The sequence below is a fragment of the Gallus gallus genome, chromosome 2 (genome assembly GCF_016699485.2).
Source record: "Gallus gallus isolate bGalGal1 chromosome 2, bGalGal1.mat.broiler.GRCg7b, whole genome shotgun sequence".
Taxonomy (NCBI): Eukaryota; Metazoa; Chordata; class Aves; order Galliformes; family Phasianidae; genus Gallus; species Gallus gallus.
This window is the reverse complement of record NC_052533.1, coordinates 83,543,547-83,555,110: the sequence shown is the minus strand read 5'-3', so window position 1 is coordinate 83,555,110 and position 11,564 is coordinate 83,543,547. Positions and strand designations below refer to the sequence as shown.

At 40.5% G+C, this 11,564-nt stretch overlaps 1 protein-coding gene across 2 annotated transcripts in view; it reads right to left on the bottom strand.

The window, feature by feature from the left end:
• Nucleotides 1-227: 227 nt before the first annotated feature.
• INO80C (INO80 complex subunit C) overlaps nucleotides 228-11,564 on the bottom strand; it is a 33,726-nt gene continuing 22,389 nt past the window's right edge. For both annotated transcript variants that reach the window (XM_419041.8, XM_040695495.2), the window contains exons 3-5: nucleotides 10,735-10,846; nucleotides 8,951-9,018; nucleotides 228-4,511 (exon numbers count right to left, since the gene is read on the bottom strand). In XM_419041.8, coding sequence (XP_419041.1) covers nucleotides 4,380-4,511; nucleotides 8,951-9,018; nucleotides 10,735-10,846 — 312 coding nt within the window. In that variant the 3' untranslated portion in view covers nucleotides 228-4,379. The remainder of the gene's footprint in view (nucleotides 4,512-8,950; nucleotides 9,019-10,734; nucleotides 10,847-11,564) is intronic.

Sequence of the window (11,564 nt, the reverse complement as noted above, 5' to 3'; positions counted from 1 at the left end):
GTTCTGCATTTAACATGTGTGACCTCAGAGGTCTTAAACCATATGCAGCTATACAAGCCATACTTAGCAGTAGTTTAAACAGTTATTATTATTATTATTATTAGATCTCCCGAGAGATTATTGCTATTGCTGTCTGTAGGCTGTGATTTACAATAGTGTAATGAACTGAAAGGACTGCATTCAGTACAGCTTCTCAGTTAATAGAAAACCAAGCCAAGCAACGCTTACAGATATCAAATGGACTTCAGTGTTTTATTACACGAAGATGTATTACTCTGTTAAAGCCCACCCACCCAGCAGAGAAAAAGTGGTTTGTAATTGCGACACACACACTAAAATGAGGGAAATAATGGATTTCTTCGACTTCTAATCATAGCTGTATCATCATCCTGGGGTGACTGAACTGTTCAGAAGTAATGCAGAATACCGCTTGACTATTCTTGGTTAACAGAGCACAAAGTCAGCTGCCAGTTGTTTTTATGTTTTGTTTTGTTTTTTGTTTTTTTTCCCTGGAACCTAACATCATCCTTAAGTCTTCTTCCCTGAAGTGTTTCAGAATGAAAAAGCTATGTGCTATTTTGTCTGGGTATGTAAACCATGTGCATTAGAGGCAATTTTCAGTTTTCTAGTAATAAATTATTGTTGGACTAATTTACTACCTTAGGTCTTCAGGAAAAAAATATAATTATGCAGTGAGTTTGAGCTTTTTTCTTAATAGAAGGGATTTACTAAAGCTTTTTAACCTTACGCTAGTTCATTTTTACTTTGATATTTTTCACTACTAAGAAGTCATAGAATCATTAAAGTTAGGGAAGACCACTTAGATCATCCAGTCCAACCGCCAGCCCACCCCCACCATGCCCAATGACCACGTCCTTTAGTGCCACATCCACACGGTTCTTGAATGCCTCCAGGGACGGTGACTCCACCATGTCCTTGGGCAGCCTGTTCCAATGCCTCATCACTGTTTCAGAGAAGAAGTTTGTCCAAATATCCAACCTGAACCTCCCCTAGCACAACTGAAGGCCATTACCTTTCATCCTATCACCATTACCTGGGAGAAGAGGGTAAATAGCCCCTTGCCACAACCTCCTTTCAGACAGCTGTAGAGAACAATAAGGTCTCCCCAGAGCCTCCTCTTCTCCAGACTGAACAATCCCAGTTCCCTCAGCAGCTCTCCATAAGACTTGTGCTCCAGACCCCTCACAGCTTTGCTGCCCTTCTCTGGACACATTCCAGGGCCTCAGTATCTTTCTTGTAGTGAGGGGCCCAAAACTGAACACAGAACTCAAGGTGAGGCCTCACCAGTGCTGAGTCGTCGTCTTTGCACTTACTTTAGTCTCCTTGTGCTATAAGAGCTTTGACACTTACTGGTCTCTGTCAAAAAAGATGAAGGCACATCTCCCTGCACACACCTGCTACTCTTATCTGTGGAAGACCATACTTAGCAATTCTATGGGGATCCGGAATGCTGCTAGAGGAGAAAATGGGAATATAGGACAGTGAAGTGGCAGGACTCCAAAATGAGCAGTACCTCTCTAAATTGCACTTTGGTGATCTCCAGGTTGTGGGGCTAAGGCAGAGGAAAAGGGAGAGGCAGGGAGCTTTCAAGGACCACAGAACTGCTGTACAAACTAGCTGGGAAGCAGCAAGGAAGGAGCCAAGGCGATCCTGCTCTCCCATCTAGAAGGGAATGGGAAGGGTGGAGGCAGCAGCCACGGCTGCTGGGAAGGCTGCTGCTCTCCAGCTGTCTGCAGCACACGCCTTCTCTCTGGAAATGTTGCCACCAGCATCACTGTCCCACAAGCTGCAGGCTGAAGCCATCCGTATCTGTAGCACGTAGCGTGCCCAGGTGATACTTTATAGGCAGCAACATCCGCACATCAACAGATTGGTCATTTCTGTGACTGCTGGCTTTTTCACTTTACGTATGTAACAGCACTATTTGTCAAAACATATTTTCCTGAAGTCTGAAATGGTTTTTGTCACCACTTGCCTTTTTAAATGCCTTTCTTTAGTCCTCTCTGCAATTTAAATTCAGCTTCTTTTATTTATGTCCTGGAAATACTTTTAAATATAAATGCACTTCTCAATTTTCAGTTCTTCTGAGGCTGACAATAACACATACTTTAAAAATACTCTGTGGCACAGAGTAGCTCTTCACTTATCCATGTTTTCTGCTCTGTACAGCAATACTGCTGTTGCACAGTTCTCTCACGGAAGCCACTGATGAGAGCAGCAGCCCACAAGCTATTCCCAAAAAGAACTTAGTTGGACTGATCAACACATTGGCTACTGGATCTTTTCTGTTCTCAGTTTCCTGCAAAAACAAATACATTTTTAACTACTGCACGTAGTAAACAGTTGATCAGTGTAAAACTGCATGGTTTCATGACTTTCAACAAATACAGCACAGCCTAGTAAGTGGAGTACTGCATACCAAGCAAAGAGGGCCTGCAGCAAAGTTAAAAACAAGGAATGAGAAGGGAATCCAGTAGCTGTGGCTAGAAACCACTGAGGAGTTAATAATGTTTATGCCAAACCTAAGCCACATTTACTTTTTTGATGCTGATTCATCAAGATGCTTAGGTTTTGAAAATGGATTGCATACAAACTTCAGTAGAAATTAGCTGAGAAAAGTAACACTTTTGCATTCAGTGCAGGAGTGCCTGGAACACTTCTGATAGGGAGGGAGCCTGTGCTCCTAAACAGTCATTCCCAAAGAATGCTGAAAATACTTGTGGGAGAGAACAAGCTGGTGAAATCTCATTTTCTAAGCTAGTGTCTGTTTACTTAAAGCAAAAGTGATCTTAGAGAAGTTCTATGTTTGCTTTCCATATCAGTTAAGCTTATCTTATAGACTTATCTTCTGTTAAAATAGCCATTATAAAACTCAAATGCAAAGAGAATGTGGCTTGGATGCCTACTGGCGTGAAGAGAGATATCCTCTCCTATTATTTTTTGTTCTGTGATACAGTTGTAGCATTATCTGGTATCCAGATCTTTGACGGATCTATTGTAAGCATGTCAAAGACTTTTCAAACTACTTTGTTTTTGTAAATATTAGATCACAAAAAAACAAGGAATGAGTCCCACATACATTCATTGAACAATGTACCCCATTGTTAAGCTATTTTTCCTGTTTTAGAGTTGAGATTAAACTAGCGTTATTTATTCTTTCAATGAGAAAACGTCTGTTCCAATAATTATCATTGCTATAGAAACGTGCACTGAAGATGCAGTTTAGACATTAACTAGTACCCACTGTGTGCTCCTTGCGCCCTCAAAGAGGGGACTTGCATAATGTCCATGATGGAACTTGGATGAAGTGAGGACTGCCCACTTTCCCCCCAAGCTTAGTTTCAGAAAATCATGATTGTTTCTGATGTCAGCAAGTACTTGTCAACCCCCAGCAAGAGTCTGAGCTCTCCTTCCTTCTCCTTTCTCTGAAGAGAGACAGTCTTCAGTTCCTCTCGCATACTTTCCTGTTACTTCAGAGTGCAAAGGTTGGTGCCCTCATCTAAGAGGTCCTGCCTTGCTGAAGACCATCTGAGTACCAAAATGCCATTGGCCAGAGGAATTCCTGCTCCTATAGCATCCTTTCCTAAAAAGTCTGGGAGATAAGTACTTTTCTTGTATTAATTAATAATAATAATAGTAATAATAATGAACCAACTAGCAGAGGCAGAACAGTTGAGTTGTGGAATGAAGCACTCAAAAAATACCAAGTGTCACAACTAAGAGTTTCCTGGTGATGTGGCTTGAGTCCATTATACATACTCATTAATATTTTAAAATGACTTTGAGTCCACCTTGATGTATGCTGACCATTCTTCGATGCAAGTATTTGTGTGAAGCTGTTCACAGTGCTCTGTACCATAAGCATTCATCCCAATAGCAACACTTAGCTGGTATGTTAACTTGGATTTTCACAGGTGGGACAAGCTTCTTCATAGCCAAATGGAAAGCACATCTGCAAGGCAGGTCTTGGAAGCTGGGATGTCTTGGAACTTTTTCCTTTATTTAATTGGCTGTTTATTCTTCTGAGCCAGACCAGTACTTAAATATATAGAGTGGGAATGAAATCCTGTCTCTAAAGAAATTAATATAGCTTGGACATTATGGTGCTGATCCATGTCCTTAAGGTCTTAAGTTATCTTGGCCACCAAACCAAATTGCTTACAAATTGGAAAAGTAACAAATGTAAGTATTTGTCAGAATTAAATCCACATGTTCATTCAAATCCATGTGTCATCAACAACTTCCAGATGTAAATATCAATGGAGAGTTTGAAGGAACCTCAATCCTGCAGGCAGCTTCTCTCATAATTCTCAAACCTAGCACCATTCAGGGGTGACGCACAACAATATTTGGTCTTTTCAGGAAACAATGCTTGTTGCTTTCCTTAGAGCCAGGTATCCTGTAACCACATCTGAAGGGAGCATCCGAATATAGGCAAATTCTTCAATAGTGCTAAATCTCAGCTTGCTCTGGGGATCAGTGTAATTTGCCTGAAAAGGAAACAACGGAGAAGATACTATCCAGATAAAATCTCAAATCAGAATACTCTAATAAAGCACATAATTATGCGACCAGAAATTACTTTCTTTTTTTAGTAACTGCACTGCTATTCTAGCACGTGACCAGAAGTTTGTATGTTTTCTTCCTCCTCGTGTCAGAATTTATGAGGAGTTAACTAACCCCTATAAAATCACATTAGAAATGCATTAAACATCATAGAGGGCTACAACAGTCTCATCCAAAACACTGCAAAAGAAATTCCCCAACTCTCTAAACTCACCCTAGCAACTCTCCCAAGTCTCTCCCAAGGCAGCTCTCCAAACAATCAGGCTGCTGCCAACAAATTACCCAACAAAGAGGCTGAATTATGGGTGCATGGATAGCTTTGGACTGATTTTCCTCTTCCGCCATACAACTTAGCTTTTAATTTACTTTAAAGTGGTTGCTAAAGCAAGGGAGTCTCAGCTTATGGTGCTGTGACTGAACTGATAAGAAATTTGAACTCCACACTTTGCTTTGCTGCAGATGTCTGCTTTCAGGATAGAGCCTGGCCAGCTAGCCCTGGGCTAGGCTCACATCCTCTGCTGCATTTGGGTCTCGAGTGCCTGGGAGCGGTGCCAATCTCATTCCATCCTCTCCCCTTCCCTGTCGCTACAGAAACCCTGAGCTCCTATGAGCTCAGAGCAGCACAGGAGGCTGGGCTGGAGGATAGCAGGCTTCAGGGTAGCCTCCTCTCCACCTTCACCTTCCAAGACAGTGCCAACACTTTACCATTATATTCCAAAGTGCCTGCCCAGGCCCTGCAAGTATCCTGTGTGCCTTTCCTCAATGGGAGTTGAGGGTAAGGTACAGGATGCTGAAATCTCTTGAGACGCTGCTACTAAATGAGAAAAGGCCAGGAAGGCACAAAGTGTTGTAGTGCACAGAGCCTTCCACCAGTTTTACGTTGGAAAGGATATGTTGAGCGTGGAACAATCCACGTAATCGTCTGGCCTGATAAGGCTTAGCAGAAAATCAGGTGTTATTTGTAGCATGTCTCTTTACAAAGAAATGCTATAAGGTTAATTAAACGTAGGCAGCTAGCAGGCAACCCATCAATTCATTTCCAGACAAATGGCAAAGTTAGGACATTAGGAGTAAATTTATCCCTGGTGGTAACTTTATGGCTATACCAGGTGTTAATTTACTTTTATTTCCCATTTTAAATTTGGCCTTAGGTATCTAAAGAGAAGCTAAGCGAGCAGACTGCTTCTCCAAAGTGCAAGACTCTGTAATAAACTGGCCAAACTATATCTGCAATTTGTGTTGCACATCAACCAACGTTAAAGTTATGACACTTCTTCACCATTCTTACTCTTCATACTGGGCTGTATTGCTTGCACACATTAACACGTGGTATGTGTGGTATGGCAACTAACATACAGTGAGTATCACTAACTTAAGATAGTGCTTCAGCAAAAGCTACAAGATATTAGAAAAGTGAAGTAAGAGGATTTTGCAAAGAAAGAACCCCGCTGTACTTCGAAGCTCAGTCAAAGACTGCAAATACATGCTCTTCAAAGACAACAAATTATCTCCATCCGTTTCTATAGTAGAAAGGAAGAGATACTCAAATATTTGAAGTTTTTAAAAATCTGCTTTGCGTTAAATTACTTTGTTTTGCACGTTAATATATCTAAATACTCATCTCGCAACTTTGGAAATAGTAGTTTTATTTTGCAATGTCAATATAGCAGATAATAGCTTTTGAGTTCTAGGCTGCTTTACAAAGATAAATTGGTTGCTCTACTTAGACCAATGGTAAATTTAATTCCATTTGTGTTACACAGGGAAAGAGAAGAGAATCAATAGAATTTAATTGTGGCAGTTAATATAACTGCAGATACACTGATGAGAGTGTTTTAATGCACTTCTCTTTTTTTTTGTACCTGCTAGACCATTTAATTCTTCCCTAAATGAGCAATGCTAAGGAATTTATTTTATGTTTTTTTTTTCTTCTCCACGGGGAATCCAGCATTCCCATACAAAATACATTCTTACACAAAGGCTTTCAGCTTTTAAATAGAAAATATCGGGATGTTTTTCTTATACTAGATTTCTAAGATATTCTATTACTCCACATATCTTCCTAGTAGGAATCTTTAAAATAAATTTACTGCTTCTTAGGCAACATTTCTGGCTCAGCAATTTAGAGGACACACTGTCTCAGTTATCTTTCTCAATACAAAAGACTTTTTTTAAACGTGGTATTTTTATCAGAGTCTGGAGCAACCTCACAGGCTGCATAAAATAGGAAATGAGCCACCAATGCAATTGGAGGGTGAAATTCTTTTAAAAAGATCAGGAAAAAAAAAAAGAAAAGAAACAAAACCAGCACTGAACGGAATCTTAGAGAATGGAGACTATTTACACTAAGCTAGAATAGTTAATATAGAATAGTGGGTAGGTCACTGGTGGAAAGGAAGAGCTAGTAAAGAAAAGCTGGGGAGTAGAAGTCTGCTTCCAGTAGTCAGCCCACCCCTTAGATAGTAGGGACACTCCTCATTTACACCTACACCATCATCTCGCTGTAGTTGCAATGACTGACTGGCAATGCACCACATCAAAGGCTGGCATTGGGAAGAACTGGTTGGTTCCTTGGACGCCAGGCAGACAAGGATTTAATCCTTTATGCCTTCTGCCCCATTTAAGCCCAGCAGAGGTGTTGTTGCAGCTTTAACAGAACCTGTTGTGAATGGCACTTGGAAAGCAACTCTAAGGGGAGAGTAGAGAGAGGGAGATCTTGCTTTCCCATTTTCTCTTGAATACTGGGTTACCAGCCTCAATCCAAGCAACTCATTTCACTTCCAAATCATGCTTGGAGGCACAGCTGAAAACATGCCACCTCCTAGGCGGCTTTTCTAAATGTGTTACTTGAAAAAGTCAAAGATGATAGATGTTGTCAAATCAAAAACTCACATGTTAGGATGTAGAGGATTACCGTTGACTCTACAGCTGTTCTTTGGTCCCCTACACTGGTGTATCCACTCTCAGGCAGCTCTTAATTAAGTGCTCACCCATTGTTTTCCCAACAGGGACTTTCATCTAATTCGGTACACAGAATGCAAGGTGCCCACTTAGTGAGAATGTTTAATCCTTTGTTTTATCTGCACTGATGCCATACAGTGAACATTCCTAGCTGATGCACGTTGCTCAGATCTCACTCTGAAGATAGAATTGTTAACTTTCTGAGGAGCTTTTTAGTGTTAACCTATATCATCATCAACCTATATCATCATTTACAGGCATCCTTATGATGAGGTAATGTCTTCTCTGTGAGGTGAGATAGCACCCTGTGGATTTGACTGAGGGAAGGGACCCAGAGAATCTGTCTAAGGCTACTTGAAGTTATAAAGTTCTTGTTGTAGTTATTTAGTATAACCATTACTTAATACTTTCTACAGTCCAAAATGCAACCTTCCTATTCTTTGCTGTTGTAGTAAATGCATAGGCTTCTGCATAACTTGTCACTGCAGAGATCTGAACCTGAGCATTGGCAAAGTGAAAATTTACGCTGTTATTAACACCTGTTTTAAGTAAAATGTCACACAGGAACAGTGTCAGCAGTGGATACAAAATGTTTGTTGGGCAGAATTCTGTGACTTGACTCAGGTTTTGTACTAACAGACTCTTTGGACAATTCAGGTGCCAAATTGTAACTACCTTGACTTTTTGGAGCATGAGCAAACCATAACGAAGGTCAAATGTGGTTTTTGGTTTGTTTTGTTTTGTTTTTAAACAAAACCATGTGAAGGAGCCTATCTGTGACACACAAGACACCTATCTGCCAAACTCCAAGTTCCAGCACTGCAGCATGGGGCTATTAAAAATGGTTGAAAATGCATGCCTGTGTCTCAGGCTGATGTGTTTGAAAGGAAGTTAGTGAGTAATGGTAACATTTTTTTTTTTTAACCTGGGAAAACCAATGACATTTTGCATAATCTTCTTCTTGGAGGTTGCTTAACCATTCTTCTGATCCTTTCCCAAAAAGATACAATGAAAAAATCCAGACTCGGGGAAACACTGAGCATGGAAAGTTTCAGAGGGTGTGCTTATGAAAGTCATGGAGACTATGGGCCGCCAGCTTTCACTGTAACAAAGCAGAGTTGAGAGTGATGGGGACCAGTGCAGACTCCACAGTTGGGAAGTGGTGTGATAGGAGCCAGCTGGCAGGACAAGGTATTTAAGCTGCCCTGGCACCTGTTGAGATCCTGAGGAATTGGAGATGCAGGGAGAGTATTTGGGGTTTGGCCCTAAATCACAGGACAATTATTAAGCACAAGACTGAACAGAGGCCTCAGCATGTATGCTTCTTGCAAAGGCATGTACCAGTTTATTTAACTGTGGAAAGTGAAATGCCAGTTTTGAAGAGGAAAAAAAAAATACTTACTGGAAGTCCTGAAATGTCTGAATATTTCTTTGCAGGCTTAAAGGATGGAGGAGCGTCAATGCTAAAATCTAGTGGGAAACAAAAGGATAAGTTCAGTATGCTACGAAGGTTTTTAAAGGAAAACCCAGAACGTAAAGACAAATCAAACGCTGGGTTTGATTTGAGGTCTCTATTAAAGTAGCACTAAGGCAAAGAACTGTGAAGCAGAATCACCTCTGAAAACATTTAGTCTGATAGTGCTGTAAGGAACAGCCTGATCCTGCTCACTTCAGTAATCCGAGAGATCAGCAAACAGAACTCTATTCTGTTCCATTTTTCCTTTTTTTTCTGCAGAAGGAAAAATGCAGTACAGCTATTTAAAATGTGCTCATTTCCTCCAAGTCTGAATAAATTCCCTTGCAGTCAGTCAGTTGCAGAGAATAGCAGATAGCCATTACTGCACACATGCTGTACGTTAAGACCATGAAACATTGCTCAAGATTGTAGCTCTGAAATGCTATAATCCAGAAAAGCAACGTAATCTTTTAAATCAGCTAAATCTTTAAGCATGTACCACTTTAAGCCCAGTCAATGACCTAGAAAATTGTCTGAATGTTTAAATTAACGGATGGAAACTGCTGTTCTCTGATGCCCTTTAGATACCAAGTCTCATTCATTTATGAGATATGACTGTTTAAGATATGACTGGCATGGCTAAGTAGTTAAATTGCTGATTCTCAATGTTTACAAAACTATCCTGTACCTGGCTCATTTCTCTACTCCTTCCTGAACTCCTTTGTATCTCATTCGGCTGCTATGATAAACCGAAAATCTCCATCCATATCAAATCACAGTCCCTTAATTCAAAAGACATTAATGCTACAGACAGCTGTTCTTAAATATGCAAGTGAATTTCTTTTGCCACCCTCTTAAAAAAAGCCTTTAAATTTACTGTTGCAATTAACAACTAATAGAAATCAGCAGTCTGTGGTTACAGTAGGCAGGCACACACAGTAGCCTACACTCTTTTTCAACAGTTGCATCTAAAACTTAAAAAAAATGGCAAGTTATTTTTGGTTAAAGCCCGGATTCTGACAAAATGTATATGCACCTGCCCAATTCTGAGATGCCTCTAGTTGCTTAAATGAAAGCTGAGGAAGAAATTCTACCTCCAGCTCAGTTTAGCAGTATCCTACTTTACAACTTGTCTTGAAGTACACTGAGATTAAAAGTAGTGCTTTAATTCTGGTCCCGTGGTTTTACGCAAGCTGGCTGTAATCTGGAGCGCTAATAGTGTTGTCTGAACTGTGCTGAACTAAGTAGGGGATGTAGGACTTAAGTCTCCCAAGAATCTGGATAAGGAGCTGGATAGAAAGCTTGGGCTGAGGACTCGGCTACCACGGGTACGTGGCTAGCACAATCTCAATTGGAGATAGTTGTGACAGAGCTAATGTAGCAGCAGCTACTGGTGTGCAGATACACCTTCATGAGACATGCAGGCAGCTCCTCAGCAGCGAGGTGACAAAAACGCAATGGGAACAAGAAGTTCCTAACCTGGCTCTGACAAATGCACTTCTCTCATAGAACTCTCCCCCCAGATGGATCCAAACCTCTTCACAACGCTCCAAATCATTTGCGTCCCCTTACTTTGCCCTTGGCGCTGGTGTGATGGGGCCACTCTGAAATGGACCCCCTTCAAGCAGGAGACTGCATTCACTGACGAAATAGTTTAGGTTCATTTTAAAAAAGTTATCTGTGTGGATTTTATTATTTATAAATACATGCAAAGCGTCTAAGCAGCTTACAGCTAGGATCATTTAGTTGCCATGGCAATGCCCTTTCAGAAGCAAGAATTTGTTTTAGGTTCTTCCAAGTTCTGTTCTTCTTGCCAGCTGCTGCTCCACCAATGCTGGAGTGCTAGAATAAAAAAAAATAGGATGTTGAGAGAAAAAATAAAGAATACCATTTCAGAGCATGATACTTCTACTTCCTAGTCTTTTAGATACGTCCCATCTTGTCACGAACCGTTCGTTATCCTCACTTATTTCATCAGCAGACTACTATACCGTGCCCTTTCATCTTAGTTGCAAGAGAAACAAAGACTTTTTGGACCGTGTCAAAGCTACTATATGTTTAGGATTAACTGAGGGAAATGAAAATCTGCTTTGTACATGGAAAGAGAAAATCAACGTGGTCAGGTTTAGCCTGAGATTACAGGATTCTGTACGCAATTCCCATCATACTAGAACTCATACTATGAAGTTGTGTCTGAAATTGTGATTACACGGCTAAATTGTCTCTCTCTTTTTTATGGCACAGTACAGGTGCAGCTCTAGCTCGTTTGAGTAATCCGCGACTATAGAAAATATAACTGAGCTTGCAAAATGTAATGAATGCTATGAGAAGCATTCTGGAAATTTTATTTTTCTTTCAAATGATAGAGGGATAGAAAAGGAGTAATAAATGGAATACTGGCTGCCGAGACAATTTTGCATTTTGAAAGCTATGCTCGCAGAAGGCTTGCTGCTGGTGCTACAGTGCTGGTTTCACTTATTAAATGGAATACGCAGTAATTTATTTATGCCCCTCCAGAGACAGTAGATGCACAATATACTGTACTTCTCCTAAATGATCA